We start from the raw sequence: 18,099 nt of genomic DNA on the forward strand, positions 1-18,099 counted from the left end.
ATTCTTATAATCATTACTGATCTCATTCAGTATCTTTTCTGCCATCATAAATTATAATTTGTATTATGATTTGTGAAGAGCACCTACTCAGTGCCAAATTCTGTACTAGATGATGATTTAAAGCACTTATTTATCAAGCCGAAAAACAGTACACACCCATTTCTTTAAGAAGGGGAGAAGAGGGCATTTTTCTCTTTAAAATAAGTTTCAGTGTGTGATTGTAACTTAGACACGAAAGCTTGTAACTATATCTCACGGTGAATCAATATTTTTTTTAAAAAAAAGAAGTTTCAGTTAGTTGAAACCTTGGACCAGATCCATCTTTTTTTTGGCTTTTTGTAAAGCAAAAAACCGGGAATGCACAGCGGTTCCTCCTGACTCATGCACTCAGAAATGACCCCTGGCGGTGCTCAGGGGACCATCTGGGATGCTGAGAATCGAACCCGGGTCGGCGGCGTGCCAAGCAAACGCCCTCCCCGCGCTGTGCCACCGCTCCAGCCTCCAGGGATCGCTATTTAAGGCTTTTGCTCGGTTTGCCCCAGGACAAACATCCTGATCTCCCCGGAAATTCAAAAAGACGGGCTTGTGAAGCCTTCTCACACCAAGCCACAGCTCGCCTAGCCTCAGGACACGCCCCTGGGGGTCTCCTCTCCTCCCGACAGGTGCTCTGCAGGGTCTCTTCCCCACCGCCCCCCCCCCCCCCCCGCGCCCGCCCCTTCTCGGCCGGCCAAGGAGGGAGACAGAGACAGCGAGTCTCGGGAGCATCTTTCCCATTTCATTGGGCGTGAGCGCCGCCGTCCAGGACACCCGGAGAAGGCGGGCAGAAGCAGCGGGGCGGCCGTGCAGGGGAGTGGGGGGCGGCCGTGCAGGGGGCGGAGGGCGGCCGTGCAGGGGGCGGAGGGGGCGGCCGTGCAGGGGGGGCGGGCGGCGGCCGTGCAGCGGGGCGGAGGGCGGCCGTGCAGGGGGGCGGAGGGCGGCCGTGCAGGGGGCGGGCGGCGGCCGTGCAGGGGGGCGGAGGGCGGCCGTGCAGGGGGAGTGAGGGCGGCCGTGCAGGGGGAGTGCAGGGCGGCCGCCCGCCGCTAGGGGCTCTTGCTCTCCTTCCTGGCGCCCTCGGCTCGCGTGGCCGACTTGGAGCGGGTGGCCCTGGGGTCGTGCATCCTGGCCGGGCCCGGGCTAGGCTCCTCGCGCGGCGGCTCCTCCGGCCTCTTCTCCTCCCGCGCTTTGCCGCCGCCCCGGGTGCGCGCGCGGCCGGCCTCGGGCGGGGGCTGCGTCCTCGGGCCCTGGCTCGGCGGCCGGGCGGCCCTGGCGGGGCCCCGCAGCGTTCCCCACGCCTCCCGCGCCTTCCGGGCCGCCCTGCGCTGCGGCGCCGCCGCCTTCGGGGCCGCCTTCGGGGCCGCCTTCGGGGGCCTCCGGGCCGCCCGCGGCGCCGCCGCCTCCTCCGCCGGGGCCGCGCCGCGCCGCTTCCTCTGCGGCTTCGGGGCCTTGCAGACCCGGAAGCAGCCGGCCGCGCCGCCGCCGCTCACCCGCAGCAGCGCCCCCTGCGGGTCGGGCCGCGAGTCGCCGGCGGGGCTGCCGCTGCGCCTGCGCACCTGGTAGCCCGCGTGGCCCAGCTCCTTCTTCAGCGCGGCCAGCGTCAGGCCCTTGTGCGCCGCGATGGCCCGCAGCAGCAGCTGCGACACTTTGAGCACCGAGCGCGGGGGCCCCTTGCGCCGGGCCGGGCCCGGGGCGCTCTTCTCCCGCGGCGGCGGAGTGGGGCTTTCGGGCCTTTGGGACCCGCCACTGGTCCCAGGCTCCTCGGCCATGGCCTGGCACCCGCATCCGCGGGGCCACTGGCTTTGGGCCGCACCCGGGAAGGCTGGGCTCAGGCTGCAGCCCACGGCCACGTCACAAAGGCGGGCCCGGCCCAGGCGCCCGGGTTCTAGAAAGCGCGTGGCGGCAGCTGCCCCGCTGATGCCCGTTTCAGGTCTGCACCAACCGGCCCGCGCTTCCGTGCCCGCGCATCAGTCACGGTCCCCGTCATCGATCCACCCCAGGATTTTGTTTCCTGATCGATGCTGGCCCTGGCCTTGACCTTGCTATCAGTTGCTCTCCGAAGTCTGCTTTTTCTGGCACGTGTTTAGCCACGTTTCTCCAAGGTGAGAGAAATGGCTTCCGACCGTTCAGAATAATGCATCGACAAAGTAACAAGGGCTCCCGTGTTAACTTTCTACCGTGATACACAATCAAGGAGCACAGAAACTTCCACCCTTAAGGTCCCGCTATTTGTAGACGTTTCCCGACTCTCCATGTGGTAGAATCTCTGCGAGTGCATGAAACAAAGGAATCACTGCCCTCCCTCCACCCCTAAACAACGATTCCCACAACTGGGAAGTTTAGGAACCTCATTCAAGTGGATTCTAACGTAGATTCGAAGTAGTTTAAGAGCACTAAATCATTCTTTTCTTCCTACTGTGCCTCACGTCCCTCTTCTTGGACTTCCTGTTTTCTTCTCTGGCTTAGATAAATCCTGTTTTCAGAGTAGTACTAAATTTCTTCCACACTATAGCCCCTTTGAAAATGTAGCCTCTTCTGCTACTGCGGCCTCCTGACCTCATATCTCTTCATTCTAAACAATGGAAAACAAATTATCAAATGCTTTCTTTTCAGCAGGTCGACTTTAGGGGGGAGAAACTCCAAATCAATAATAGTGAATTTTTTGTTGAAATATTGAACGTAATCAAAGTAAAGTGAAATTTATCAGTTACACATGCGGGGTGGGGGGCTGGGGAGGTGGGGGGAAGGGGGGAGGTATACTATGATTCTTGGTGGTGGAATATGTGCACTGGTGAAGGAATGGGTGTTTGAGCATTGTATAACTGAGACTTAAACCTGAAAGCTTTGTAACTTTCCACATGGTGATTCAATAAAAGAATAAAATAAAAAAATAACAAAACAAAAAAAAGAAAATGTAGCCTCTTCTCTTAAACCCCACAATTGCGTTTGCAATTGTCTACTGTTTTTATTTCCAATTAATTTTATATTAGTACAATGTGACAATATTTTTGAATGTCGACTTGGAGCTGGATGCGTACTATTCATATGGCATTGATAAATATATCTGATTTGTTTATTGTTTGTTTGTTTTTTAAAAGGTGGTAGATATACAAGGGCTTGCACCACCTGTAGCAAGATTTCTCCCATTTTAGTGGTTTTTTCACTTGGTTGCACTTTGTTGTTGCATAAGCGGGGGGGGGGGGGGGTCACAGAATGAAGCAAGCGCCAGAGGACAGAGGAGAGAAGCAAAACTTGTTACTTTAAGAGGAATATTAGTGACTGAGAATAAGAGGGAAATAAGTGACTTCTCATCAGCTGACTTCATGCAAATCTATGTTGGTTGTACACGTGGAATAATCATCAAAGGAAGATAAGAAACACTATGTTTATCCATACCCCTAAGGTCACAAAGGAAGCCAATCAGAAACTCCTAGAAGAGATAAAAGGAAAAGAAATATATCGGGAAAAGAGCAAATCCTCAAATGAGCTTCCAGGTGGAGATTGAACTGACTGGTAGAGTGATTCTTAAAGTTCTGTAGGCTTGCGGAAGGCCTTGACTATTAATAATGCTTGATCGAGAGACTTCATTTATATTACACATCTTTTTTTATTTTTATTTTTTTTTAATTTTTATTATATCACCATGTGGAAAGTTACAAAGTTTTCAGGTTTATGTCTCAGTTATACAATATTCAAACACCATCCCTTCACCAGTGCCCATATTCCACCACCAAAATCCCCAGTATACCCCCCCGCCACAGCCCCCCCAACTGTATAACTGATGAATTTCACTTCATTTTCTCTCTACCTTGCTTACATTCCATATTGCAAAACAAAACTCACTATTGTTGTTGGAGTTTCCCCCCAATGAAGACAGCCCTATTAAGGAAGCATTTGATAATTGGTTTGTCATTAAAAGATTGTATGTTTTCAGTTTTTAGAAAAGGTCGTGCGGCCGCATCAACGGCCACGCGGCTCGGATGTGTTCCAGTCCCGCAACCCGGAGCCGTGTTAGTTGCTTCTCAGTGTCGCCAGGGCTCCATCCGGAGAAGGTGTGCCTGCTGTACCTCCTCCGTCTGGATCCCTGGTGTTGTTGGCCCGGATTCGGGTCCGGAGCATTTCTCCGGCCGCGTTGCTCACCAGACTGCCTGGCCTCTTCTCTGTTGAAGGTGGGAAGATGGCGTCGAGGGTGGGTCGAGGGCGGGACTTCCGGCGGCCGGGACCATTTGGAGTTTGGGCAGGCGCTGCCCCACTCCAGTGCCCCCCCCCCCCCCACGGCTCGGATGTGTTCCAGTCCCGCAACCCGGAGCCGTGTTAGTTGCTTCTCAGTGTCGCCAGTGCTCCATCCGGAGAAGGTGTGCCTGCTGTACCTCCTCCGTCTGGATCCCTGGTGTTGTTGGCCCGGATTCGGGTCTGGAGCATTTCTCCGGCCGCGTTGCTCACCAGACTGCCTCTATATTACACATCTTTAGTCGAGCACTTGGATACAATTTTGGTAACACCAAATTCCTTATTTCTCTCCCACTGCCATTTTCTGGTATGATACCCACAGCTGATGTTTAAAAACTCTTAAGGCAGGGGTCAGAGTAACAGTATAGCTGGTAAGTTTGAGGAGCCAAAAATTGAATCAAAGCAAGACAACTGAATAGAAAGATACAGAACCTTGGAAACATAAACCTGTAGGTCAGAAAAGGTCAGATAAGGATTGATTTTAGAAAAGAATGAAACTATTAATTTTCCAGTGCTGTGGCATGAAGTTATCCTTGGCCAAGTTAAAGGTGAATAGGCAGGCTGGGAGTGCAGTTGAGTTGCGAACTGCTTGCTTTGCTTGTGTAGGGTACAAGCTTTAATTCCTGGCACTATGAAACAAAGGCAACAACAAAAAGCATTGTGAGGGACTGATATTAATAAAACCCCAAGGTCTTTAGAATGTAGTGATTAAGAAATACATATTTCTCCTTTTCTCTCCCCTCATATTTCTCTAAGTAAATTCTTTAAATAGAACTACTTCACTTCAAAAACCAAAAGATTCACTGTCCAAATCAACAGAGTTCCTCTAGAAACCTCATCAAGGCATAACTGCATAACTGACTCTATTAAAGGAAGAGTCTCAGAAGCAACCAAGAACAAAAGAATCTTTTTCTGGAACTGGAAGCAGAGGATTTAAGCTAGAATCTTCTGTAACTCCCACTAACTCCCACTTCCCTTCTCTGCCCTATCACTGTCATCCAGTTGCTCATCGATTTGCTTGAGCAGGCACCAGTAACATCTCCATTTGTCCTAGCCCTGAGATTTTAGCAGCCTCTCTTTACTTGTTCTTCCCAGTGATGCCTCATCGGAGGCTCTTTTAGGGTAAAGGGAATGAGACCCATCACTGTTATTGTATTTGGCATATCAAATACGCCATGGGGAGCTTGCCAGGCTCTGCCATGAGGGCAGGATGCTCTCGATACCTTGCCAGGTTTTCCGAGAGGGAGAACTAGGCTGTAAGCTTCTGGGAGCTTTGTTTTATAGTCTTTGGATCTCTCAGCCCCGGGTCCCGCATACCTGGGTTCCTCTGCTGGTTACTTCATGTGTGAAGCTCATCAGAATGTGTGGAGAGTGGCCTTGAGCATGGCTGTGGCTGGGTTCTGGGAGGTCTTCATCTGCTGGGGCTCTGCTCGGGGCAGGGAGGGAAACTCAACCCGCCCCCCCTCCTAGGGGCCCTGGTGAAGACAGTCAGGCATGAGGGCAAGAGACTCTGTGTAGCTCTCTTCTGGGAGCTTTGTTTTATAGTCTCTGGATCTTGGCCGTTGATGGGATTACATGACTCCGGGGGCAGTTTGTGGGTGTAGCTGCCAAACTACTGGAAAATGAGGGATCTGGGTGGAGGAGGCTCAGTCCCGATCCTAGCAGACTTTCCCAATCAATTTTCAGGAAATTAAGTTACTGTTCATTCTAAAGCAGGGTGGTGTTGTATTAGAAGACATGAAATTATCTTCTAATTTATAATCATGGACATTAAAATTGGAAGGAAGAGGCTGGGACAAAGTATAGTGATTAGGATGCCTGGATTCAAGTCCCTGCACTACATAGTCCCCTGATAATCACTGGGTGTAGCCCTGGAGACCTCCAATATCTCCAGAATGGGTCAGAGGTATCCAGCACTGCAGCACAGCATCCTCAGGCCCTGGCATTGAACTTCCAGACCTGTTGGCCAGAAATCCACAGTGGGATTTCAGACCTCCTGAGCATAACTTGGAAAGCCCCCAAAAAATTTAAAGGAGAAGTTCAATCGTCCTAATGGAACTGGGTTGTATCTCCTCTTAGGGACATGATGTTGGTTTTCACTGGCTCTCTTCCTAATGAAATCAGGTGCTTGTTTTCTGAAGCATTGTTTTTGTTTAGGATGTCAGAAGAGAAATGTGTGCAAGGGGATTTATTCCAAAGAGGAAGGATACTAAGGGACTGGCATTCTGAAAAACATCTGTGAGCCTTCTTGTCTTCTGAGACAACCGCTTTGTAAATTTCCTTTATTTTAAACTGAAAATAAAAATATTTTCACTTTTCATCACTTGCAACATATTTATATAGAAATATGTAGAGAAATTATTATATAAAAATGAAAATATTACAAGTAGACATGTATGTGTGTAATTCCTTTTTTTTTTTGCTTTTTGGGTCACACCTGGCGATGCATAGGGGTTACTCCTGGCTCTGCACTCAGGAATTACTCCTGGAGGTGCTCAGGGGACCATGTGGGATGCTGGGAATCAAAACCTGGATCAACCGCATGCAAGGCAAATACCCTACCCACTGTGCTATCGCACCAGCCCCTGTGTAATTCCTCTTACAGACAGAATGAAAATATCCTATACCTATACCTCCTTGTCCAATTTGATATTGCACACACTATAGAGAAAATTATTTCTAGACTAATATCTGTAGACCTAAAATTCTATAATGTCTGCATTCATTAATTAAAATTGCTACCCATCAATTTAAGTATCATGTAAATAAATTTCCATGCTATAGAATATGACCAAACAACAAGAATTATTTGTATTATGTATTCTTAATACATATGCTGGACAACATTGTACTCCCCCTTACTTTAATTTTATTCACAATTTCAGTTCTATTGATTTCCATACATAAAGCACCAATTTCTCCTTTCCCTGAGAAAATCAAACATAATTTTAAATTATAATCCTGCATGGTTTTTCTCATCATTGATTCATTTATCAAAGAGCAACTATTATTAAAGATCTTTGTATCAGGCACTGTACATAAATTATAAATAATTAAACAACAGTGAAAAGTGAATATTTATGCTTACAGATGTTAAGGTATATTACACACCAAAAAAAAAACCAGAATGAGAATTTGTTGCATATCATAGATAAACCAAACAAAGTTCTCTTAATTTCCATCTTCCTTCCAGACTCCTAAAGAAGGAATTAGAAAATTGTAATTGATGGGCCAAATTCCACTTCTGCCTGTTTCTATTCAGTTTGTGCAGTTTTCAAGTGGGATAGCACTGTGAACTGCATATCGAATGTCCTCATCTCTGTTGCACCCTACTCTCTCTTCAAATCCCTGACCCATGTTTCATTATTTTCCATTGCCTGTATTGGTCATTGCCTCCACACTAGGAGTCCACTAGTGACAAATGCTAGGCACCAAAATGGTAATCTCAATTCAGAAATTGCAAATTTGATGAGTAACCTCACTTCTAGTCAGATGCAAACTGACTTGACTCTGGAAGGAGAGAAGCACAGTAGAATTTGAATGTCACTAAAGCAGAGTGAATGTCACTAAAGCTTGTGCCACTATCACACCACCCCAACCAAGTCTCTTCTGCTTCATCTGATTGATCTTTGGATCAAGAAAGTCTCCAACTAGTAGAAAATGGGCAGCGTGGACAAAAGTTGTGTGTCATTTTATACAAAACCCAAAATATTTACCATCAAGGCCTTTACAATAAGAATTGGATAACTACAGATAGTGTACTTCCCCTCTCCCCCCAACCCCTCATTCTGTATTGGCCACTGCTAAATCCCAAAGGAACGTTCATCTTTAGATTGTAATCACCTGTAGACGGCCAGCAGCTACTGGACCCTGTGAGACTGTTTTCTGGCACCTAGGGCAATGAATGCTCAAAGGTTCACCCACACAGCATATGACACCCACACGGGCTATAGACTCTTAGTCATATGACAATGCTTATTAGAGGAGAACAATGGTTATATAGGGAAATGCATCATGTGCAGATGAGGATATAAGAAGAGGAAGGTGAAATCTATGGTTCTGTGAGCTAGATGGGACAGGGTGTCATGGGATTTCTATGAACTGCTGCCAAGGTGGAACAATGAACTTTACAAACCCTACAGGTGTCTGCTCTCCCTATCTCTAGCCCCCAGGCATAAGCAATAACAAGTCCACCGAGCCATGCTCATTGTCAGGGAATGCCAGTTACCCTGGCAATAGCTGGCCCCCATCAAGGCTGGGTCTCGGGAACTTTCCTGCTCAAACCTCACAGCCTAGATGGTCAGGGAGCTGTGCCAGGAAGAACTCCAACAATCACCACGCGTTTTCTTTTTTCAGATTTTTTACTCAGGCAGAAGTAGTATAGCTGGGATCTCCAGTCAACATAGCCAAGTGGTGCTCCAGTCCAGATCAGTGATTCACAAATCTGCTTTTCAACTTATAGGCTTGCACACAATGGTGATGCAGACAGACAGACCGATACGTTTTCACTGTACACTAGCTTAGAGATGACCTGACCCAGGTCACTTTTTCTCACACCCCTCTACCCGCTGTCAAATATACTCCCACCAGGGTCCCTTCAGGAATTTTCAGGTCTTTTGATAACCTGTCTACATGACCTTTGTGCTTTACAGGTGCCCAAAGCTTTCTGGATAAAGTGAACAAAAAAGTTTATCAGGTTCCTGCATTGGGAGGTCTCTAGAGCCTCTGCTTCTAGAAGTGTGTGCTGCGGCATGGCTGACAATCTCTGTATATCTACCTGGCAACATTGGCTTCTCAGCACCTGAGAGGGTAATACCTGCTGACCCACTAATAGTCGATCAACACTGGTCTGGAATAGAATAGCAAATTACCCTCTCTCCAGTGGGCTATGACTGATGTTTTTCAGCAAGTTCTGAACGCCATTCCAAGCTGCCCTTCTTATTGTCATTGCTATAAAACTTTTATATACAGAGTCATAAATATAGAATAATGGTTAAGGCTCTTACCTGGCATGTGACTGAACCCGGTTTGATCCTGGATCACATGCCCATGAGTACCACTGAGTATAGCCTCCTTCCACTCCCCACACATACATAATTGTTCATATTAAACTCCCTGTGTAAATGACATGATTTCTGTATGGATCTGTCTGGATGCTGATTGGATCATATGGGAAAAGTAGCCCTCTCATCATAGGTATTTTTAATCAATAGTCTGTTCACTAAATTCAACCTAAAGAAATTAATTTGTATCTTTAAAATAAGGCCAACAGTGGGCTGGAGCAATAGCACAGTGGGTAGGGCATTTGCCTTGCACACGGCTGACCTGGGTTTGATTCCCAGCATCCCATGTGGTCCCCTGAGCACCACCAGGACTGATTCGTGAGTGCAAAGCCAGGAGTAACCCTTGAGATGGCTTGGTGTGACCAAAAAGAAAAAAAGAAAAAGAAGCCAACAGGCCCGAGAGATAGATAGTACTGGGGTTAAGGCATTTGCCTTGCAACCTGAGGACCACACTTTGAACCGCCAGCACCATATATGGTTTCCTGAGCAACACCAGGTATGACCCTCCAAAGAACCAAAAATTAATTACTTAATTAAAGCCAAATCCTTTAGAATAGATGTATATTTTAAAAAAGGTCCCGGAGATTTTATCTGTGATTATACATAACTTGTAAAAGGTAAACATGCCTTTTAGTGAGAAAATGAAAAACATGTAATACATGTATACCTAATTTTACTGAACTTAATTGAGCTTCATAGATGCTGCCCTTTTAATTGTTTCTAGCTCCCCTCCTCCCATTATTATTCAGACATCAGATTTACAATGCTGTTAGAATTTTATGTATACAATCCTTGTAACATCCACCATCAAACGGAGTGGACGCTTTGCCTTCTTCTCAAATTGAGGAATTAAGTTAATCCTGTTTTAAACACGTCATCAGTACCATTTCCCCAAGTGTATGCATTCACTTTATTGCCTTTGTTTGGTAATTCTTGCCACATGTTTTATTTTTATTGTCTATTATGTTGTGGTCAGAGATCTTTTATGTTGATATTTTAATGTTTGAGAATTGCAAAGTAAGTGTCTGCATGGCTGGGGATGCAGCTCAACAGTAGAGCATATGTCTTACTTATGTGAGACCCTGAGTTAGATCCACAGCATCACCTCTGCACCCCCAAGATAAAAAGCAGCCATAGAAGGAAAGCTTAATAAGCATTATGCTTGTTCTGACTATTTCACTAACCTGTTTCTTTCTTCCTCTCTCTCTCTCTTGTTTATTAATTTAAAGGTTAACACTGTTCTCATTTATTGTTTCTAATAGTTTATTCCTTAGAAGTGTTTAGTTCTCTACGTATATTACAGTATCTTCAAATAGTGAAGGTTTGCTTTTCCTTTCCAACTAAACTATTTTTTAATTTTTTTCTTAACTAATATCCCTAGATTTTATTTCCAATACATCAAAGATATAGAAAAACCTTACTTGTCCATAATTAGATGAATGTATAAGATATGGTAGGTACACACAAGAAAATACCATTCAATTGTGGAAAAAAATTCAAAACCAAATGCTTATGACATTGTTCAAGGACTTAGAACAGTCAATAATGAGGCTTGTATGGAACCATAAAACACCTCAAGTAGCCAAAGCCACGCTGAGAAACAAGAAACTGAGAGGTGATTCACAGACAAATCTTGGAACAAGCCACAGGCTGCAGAGATGTCTCCAGACACCGCGCCAGGCTGAACATGGTTTCCCTCCTTTCCAGGGCACTCAGAGGGGGCTGGGGATCCCAGCACCAGCCCCAAAAGAGCCCCGGTAGCCAAAACCCTCCAGAGCACAATCACCGCCATGCTCACAGTAGATCTTCTCGGGTTCAGGTCGAGCCCCTCATGCTTGAAAGTCAGTCTGTTGGAAAACTCAGGTATGTGGCTTTTGTGACCGAAATCTTCAAGTTCTCATGAAGATGGGAATGGATAACCTTCCCCCATTCCTCTGTCTTTCCTGGAGCCTGGTGGTCATGTCCACAAACTGCCTCCAGTGCCATAATAACCTCACTAAGGCCATGATCTAGAGACTCAAACATCTTGAAAGAGAGCCACAGCTGCAGAATTGCTTCTGGATCCCAAAGTCATTTCCACTTGTATCACCCTACTTACATTTTAGAATCCCTGAAGATTTCATACTCTACTCCTTGATGTACCAAAAGTAGCACACTGCATTTGGTGGGGCTAAGGTAGAAGGCAATCTACCTAAATAAATAAATCACTGTATCACTGTCAATCTGTTATTCATTGATTTACTTGAGCGGGCACCAGTGAGAATTCCATTCATCCCATCACTGAGATATTAGCAACCTCTCCTTACTCATTTTTCCCAATGATTGGAGGTTTTGTTCAAGGTCAAGGGAATGAGACCTGTTATTGTTACTGTATTTGGCACATCGAATACGCCACGGAGAGCTTGCCAGGCTCTTCCATGCAGGCGGGATACTCTCAGTAGCTTGCCAGGCTCTCTGAGAGGCATATATGTGTGCCGTGAATTCTGGAGGGTGGCCACTCATCATAAAGGGATATTTCCAGCAGCTTCTCATGGAAGAGAGCATAAATTGAGGCCCCCATAACCATGCCACCAGAGTCAGTGCCACTGGTGCCCCAGAGGGGTATGGGTGAGAGCCATCCCCACCCCAAGGGACCCAACCCTGACAGCCAACCTCCAAATAGATAAATAATAAATATTAGCATGCAAAGCTCAACATTTAACAACACGTTAGTTATCTTTTATACTAGGGTTTAATGGCTCTAGGGTAAGATACAACAATCTTCACACATTTTCCTCTAAGGAAACTTTTTGGATCATTTTAACACATTATTCATAGCAAGCCATACAAAATAAATTATTTAGGATCTACTTTGGGGCCAGACTTGGGTGGTGGTGAAAAAATTTTAAATAATGGTGGTGGAAAGGTGTTATGGTAGTGGGATTGGTGTTGGAATATTGAGTGCAATAAATTATTGTGAACAACTTTATAAAAATAAAATAAAATTGGGGGAAAAAAGACATCTGAAGTTCCATCTTCATTGCAAAACTATTCACAATATCCAGAATCTGAAATAACCTGACTGTCCAAAAACAGACAACTGGATAAAGAAACTATGGCACATGTACACAATGGAATACTATGCAGCTGTTAAAAAAGAAGCCATAAAATTTGCTTATTTATCTCCATGGACATAAAGAGTATCATGCTAAGTGAAATGAGTCAGAGGAAGAGGTACAGACCTAGAATGAGTTCACTCATTTGTGGGATATGAGAGAGAGAGGTAGAGAGTGAGAGAGAGAGAGAGAAGTACCTGCCATAGAGGAGGAGTGGGGGGTATGAGGGAAACTGAGGGCATTGGTGGTGGGAAATGTACACTGAGGAAGGGCAGGTGTTGGAATATTATATAACTGAAACCCAATCATTATCAACTTTGTAGCTGTGTAACTCCTGTTGGTTCAATAAACAACAACAAAAACAGAAATTGAGAGTAATCGCATTACCTAACTTGAAACTATACTGTAAGTTTAGTAAGCTATAGGGATCAAAACAGTGTGGTAATGGAATAAGGATACATTCTCTGACCAATGGGTGAAAATTGAATCCATGCACAAATCCCCATATCTACAGTCAATTAACATTCAACAAAGGAGTTAAGCACACAAAGTGGAGTAATGATAGCCTCTTCAGCAGATGTTGTTGGGGAAACTGGATGTAAAAGAACATAAAAGAACTGGACCCATGTCTCACACTTTATATGAGTCAATTCAAACTGTTTTTCACTTTGAATCCACTTTGGTGTTGATATCAGACTAAGATCGATATATACAAGGTATATTGAAGAAAACATAGGTGGAATGCTCCAAGATTTAGACTTCAAAGGTGTTTTTAAGAATATAGTTCTTTTGGCATGAATAACAGAAAAAAAATGGGACGTCATAAAAAAAAAAGGGATGCTCCTACACTGTTGGTGGGAATGCCGACTGGTCCAGTCCTTCTGGAAAACAATATGGACATTCCTTCAAAAATTAGAAATTGAGCTTCCATCTGATCCCACTATTGGGAATATATCCCAAGGGTGCAAAAAAGCACAGTGGAAATGATATCTGTACCTATATGTTAATTGTAGCACTGTTCACAATAGCCAGAATTTGGAGTGCCCGAGAACAGATGAATTGTTAAAAAAAACTTTGGTACATCTACACAATGGAATACTATGCAGCTGTTAGGAGAGATGAAGTCATGAAATTTGCTTATAAGTGGATGGACATGGAGAGTATCCATGCTAAGTGAAATGAGTCAGAAAGAGAGGGACAGACATAGGACTGCACTCATTTGTGGAGTACAAAATAACATCACATGAGGCTGACACCCAAGGTCAGTAGACACAAGGGACAGGAGCATTGCCCCATAGTTGGAAACCTCTCTCATGAGCTGGGGAAGAAGGCAACTGGAATAAAGAAAGGATCAGTAAGTCAATGATGGTTGGAGGAATCGGTCAGGATGGATGATGTGTGCTAAAAGTAGATAAAGGACCAAACATGATAACCTCTCAGTATCTGTATTGCAGACTATAATGCCCCCAAATAGAGAGAGAGTAGGGGGAAATTTTCTGCTATGGAGGCAGGGGAGGGTTGGAAAGGGGGTTATACTGGGTCATTGGTGGTGGAGAATGTGCACTGGTGGAGGGATGGGTGTTTGATCATTGTATGATTGAAACTCAAACATGAAAGCTTGTAACTATCGCATGGTGATTCAATAATAAAAAATTAAAAAATTGAAAATAAAAGAAAGAAGAAGGACTTATCTGTGGTATACAGAGGCATATTGGGAGAAATAAATGCATAGTTGCAAAGGGGAAATATGTAAGTTAACCTTGACTTTCAGAGTAACAACAAGGACAAAGAAAGAAGGAAATTGAAGGTTGGGGGAATAAGAAGAGATGAATGAAAAGCAACAGGTGTAGAGAGAGGTCAGGTGCCTTGAACACATATGTTATAGAGGTGTGGCATAGTCATAAAGATATACATATATCATGTACATAGAATTATGCATATATAAACTACAGAGCCAACAGTACTGCAAGCAAAATCACAATAACCAAATTTTAAAATGTGCTTCCCAAGGAGGCACACTGAGAAGTGGGGGAAACCTGGGGACATTGGTGATGGAAAGTTGACACTGGTGGTGAGATTAGTGTTAGGACATTATACTCTGAAACTCAACTATGATTAACTGTAAAAAACATCTGCCGGGGGTCTGGGGGAGAACCCCGGTAGCTCTCCCTGTCGGCTGACCCCGGGCTCAGGGGCTCGATCCCGGGCTGCTCGCCCAGCCAGAGCAGCCCGGGCTATGGGGCAGACAGAGGAGGAAATGAGGACCAAGCCGGTTGATTGATCAGATGCCGTTTATTCCATTCTCTCCATGCACCTGTTCCAGTCTCTCTGAGCTCCCCATTTCTCCTCTCTCCTCTCTCTCCCCAAGCACTCTTCCTCCCTAGCACCTCACTCCTCCATCCCTGCTCTCTGGATTCTCCTCCTTCTTCATTAGTCTCTTCACGCTTACTTGTCTCTCCACTTTGCCCTCTAGGCTACACAGTCTGGTAGCAAAATCAACATAAAAAGCCCTTCCTGAGGGCCCACTAGGTTCAAAGGAAACACCGCCTAGAGGTATTCCAAATCCGTTCTGACTGCCCACAGGCAAAATACCTCTTAAGGTGTTTCTCTCTTTTCCTCAGTCCAAAAACTCCATCAACCTCTTAATACTAGTTATATTTGTATGGACACAATAAGAGATACATTGAGGCTTGTAGGGCAGCTCTCCTGGCAACATCTTGCCACAGACTCAGACTACAGCACTCAGGCCAGATTAATCATTCCTAACTCTAGCAGGGTCCAAATCTAGTTATTACTTTTTTGGATCATAACAACATTTGTCCATGACCAAGCTCTTAACTTATAGTTAAGCAATAGACACTTTGGCCAGACCCATTGTGATGCCAGGGTAGCACATAACTCACCACTTGCCCTGGGTCTGTCCCATCCCTCATCAGGACCCTGCTTTTGGGGGTGCTAGGAAGTAAGGGCAGCTAAGACTGAGGTCGAGAGAACAGATGCCCAGGAGGAAAATATCATGTAGAGCCAAATGACTCCCAGGTTACAAAAGCATAGCATTTGCTACAGTCTTCCTATGCCCATACAAAAGGACATTGCTCTGAATAAACTATGCAAAGGACTTGAGGAGAAGAGAAAAACAATATTTATTAGTCAACAGAACACAAAGAAAGAAGTTACAAATAAACACAGAGGAATGGGAGCACTGTGATGGGAGTAACTCAATAAACCTAAACTACCTGAGGCTATATTATCTGAAACTCAACTATGATTAACTATGCAAATCACAGTGCTTCATATTTAATAATTTTTAATTTTAGCCATTGAGTACCCTTCTTTATATTCTGTATAGAAAAATGGGAAATATCCATAAAGCAATTATTCTGTGTGCTGGCTTAGTGATTGTCTCAAGGAAATAGTCTGTGTTTCGTTTGCAAGCTAGACACCTTGTTCATGGATCACAATTTTTTGGGGGGATGGGGGGAGGAGCCAGATCTGGCAGTGCTTGAGTTACTCTCAGTTCTGTCTTTAAGAGCAGCAACTAAAGGGAACAAGCAAGAGCAGTACTAAAGGGAACATGTGGTGTCAGGAGATCAACCTTGGGGTGGACAGAGACAGTACATGGGGTAAGGCATTAGCCTTGCATGTAGCTGACCAAGGTTTGATCTGTGGCACCAAGTACAGTTTCCTGAGCATCATCAGAAGTGATTCCTAAGCACAGAACCAGGAGTGATCCCTGGACAAAGCTGTCTGTGACCCCAAAACAAAAATGTTATTTATGTTAACATACTTATATGCACTTTTTGACACCAATGTCCGTATACTTACTATATAACAAAAGCTTTGTAGAAGGCCCTCTGACTGTTTTAAACATTGTGGGTATGAAAGATTTGAAAACCACTGATCTTAGACTGGAAGAGATATCTCAAAGGGCTGAGCAAATGCCTTACATGCTTGAGGCTCTAGATCAGTTCCCTGAACATGAGAACATGGCATGGTTTCCTGAGGTGTGTGAGCCCCAAGAACAGAATTAGATGTAGTCTTTAAATAGCATCTGTATGCCCCCAAGCCCAAAAGTCTAATAATAATTAAATAACAAAGGGTACAAAGCTTCTGCTTGCTTTTGTTTTGGCACCATGCCTGTTATTGCTCAGGGTTTGATGTTCACTCAGGGCTTACTTTTGGTTCTGTGTTTAGGAATCATTCCTGATGGTGCTCAGGAGACCGTATGTAATACTATGGCTCAAACCCAGGCCAGCCACATTCAAGGCAAGTGTCCATATGCATGCATCTAGTACAGTCTTCATCTTGACGCTTAATGCTGATGCCATCTTACCATTGTGCATTTCATTTCTGAATTTATTTTTGTAAGTGCTATTTTATGAAGCAAGAGACTCTGTGTCGCTCTCTTCCAGGAGCTTCGTTTTATAGTCTCTGGATGTTGGCCACTGATGGGATTAAATGAAATGAAAAATGGATCACTGAAAGGGCAGAGTTCTTTTCTGCACCCAGGCCAGGGCAGTCTTGGAGGAAGGAGAAGCTTCCAACACCAGTGGCACCAACCAGGAGTATTCACTCCCCTGCTGGGTCATCCACTACCCACCCGAGGTTTGGCTGTTCCCCCCTGCCCCAACCCAATACTCGGGCCCTTGGCTCTCCCCCTGTCCAGAGAAGCCCGTGTTCTCACATGTGTGCGGTACCCAGGGCTGAGATCTCAAAGTTTGCTCGGATCAGGACTGGTCCTCTTCTGCCCAGATCCCCCATTTTTCAGTATCCAGGCGGTCGCATCAGAAACTGCTCCATGTAATCCCATCAACGGCCTACATCCAGAGACTATAAAACCAAGCTCCCGGACATCTTATAGCATAGTTCTCCCTCTCGGAGAACCTGGCAAGCTACCGAGAGTTTCCTGCCCGCAAGGGAGAGCCTGGCAAGCCCCCGTGGTGTATTCATATGTTAAAACCAGTAACAATGATGGGTCTCATTCCCCTGACCCTGAAAGAGCCTCCAATGTGGCATCGTTGGGAAGGACAAGTACAGAGAGGCTTCTAAAATCTCAGGGCTAAGATGAATGGAGACGTTACTGAGACCGCTTGAGAAAATCGACGATCAACTGGATGATGATGATGATGATGATGATGATTTTATGAAGCATGAGCTAGAAACACAGAAGCTTTCTTTATAAAAGTTATAATTGCTATGACTTTTGAGACTATCCTAGAATAATGATGGCTGAGAAGTATGCATATGAAGATAACAGGATAGGGTTATACTGTCAAAACAAAAATATGATAGGATTATACTATCTAAGCAAAAATTTTGTTTTCCTAAAATTAGTTGGTATTTTAGAAAATTAAATATGAAGGAATAATGAAAAGAATTTTTTTTCATGCATGAAGAAAGTCAGTAACATTGCAGAATAATGATTTTCTCACCTTTGGTTTCAAACACCTGAACCTGTAAAAAATATGTAGTCTTTGTATTAAATAGAAAACCACAAAACCTTACTTTTTGTATACTATACTAGATAACTTCCTAAATATATTCATCTAACACAAATTGCAACAAAATAGAAGTGCTACAGACAATTCTCACATATTTGGACACTATTTTTATCCCCTCCAGAAGCAGATTTGTCCCCTGAAAACAAACCGTTGTGCTAAAGTAACAAATTCCACAAT

At 44.8% G+C, this 18,099-nt stretch overlaps 1 protein-coding gene across 1 annotated transcript; it reads right to left on the reverse strand.

Moving 5' to 3' along the window:
* Positions 1 to 978: 978 nt before the first annotated feature.
* Positions 979 to 9,016, reverse strand: LOC129405891 (testis-specific H1 histone). The gene is made up of 2 exons (XM_055143585.1): positions 8,901 to 9,016; positions 979 to 1,965 (listed from the first exon to the last, which is right to left on the reverse strand). The coding sequence occupies exons 1-2, from the start codon at positions 9,014 to 9,016 to the stop codon at positions 1,080 to 1,082; spliced, it is 1,002 nt and encodes a 333-aa protein (XP_054999560.1). The 3' UTR covers positions 979 to 1,079.
* Between the last annotated feature and the right edge of the window lie 9,083 nt (positions 9,017 to 18,099).

The sequence above is a fragment of the Sorex araneus genome, chromosome 6, assembly GCF_027595985.1.
Source record: "Sorex araneus isolate mSorAra2 chromosome 6, mSorAra2.pri, whole genome shotgun sequence".
Classification (NCBI taxonomy): Eukaryota; Metazoa; Chordata; class Mammalia; order Eulipotyphla; family Soricidae; genus Sorex; species Sorex araneus.

Bases quoted from the DNA above. Each gene is read 5' to 3' on its own strand.
- LOC129405891 (XM_055143585.1), bottom strand. From the start codon at position 9,016: ATGCCGCAGCACACACTTCTAGAAGCAGAGGCTCTAGAGACCTCCCAA. The intron at 1,966-8,900 runs GTCATGTAGACA...CGGTTGGTGCAG, and splicing joins GGCACCTGTAAAGCACAAAG to ACCTGAAACGGGCATCAGCG.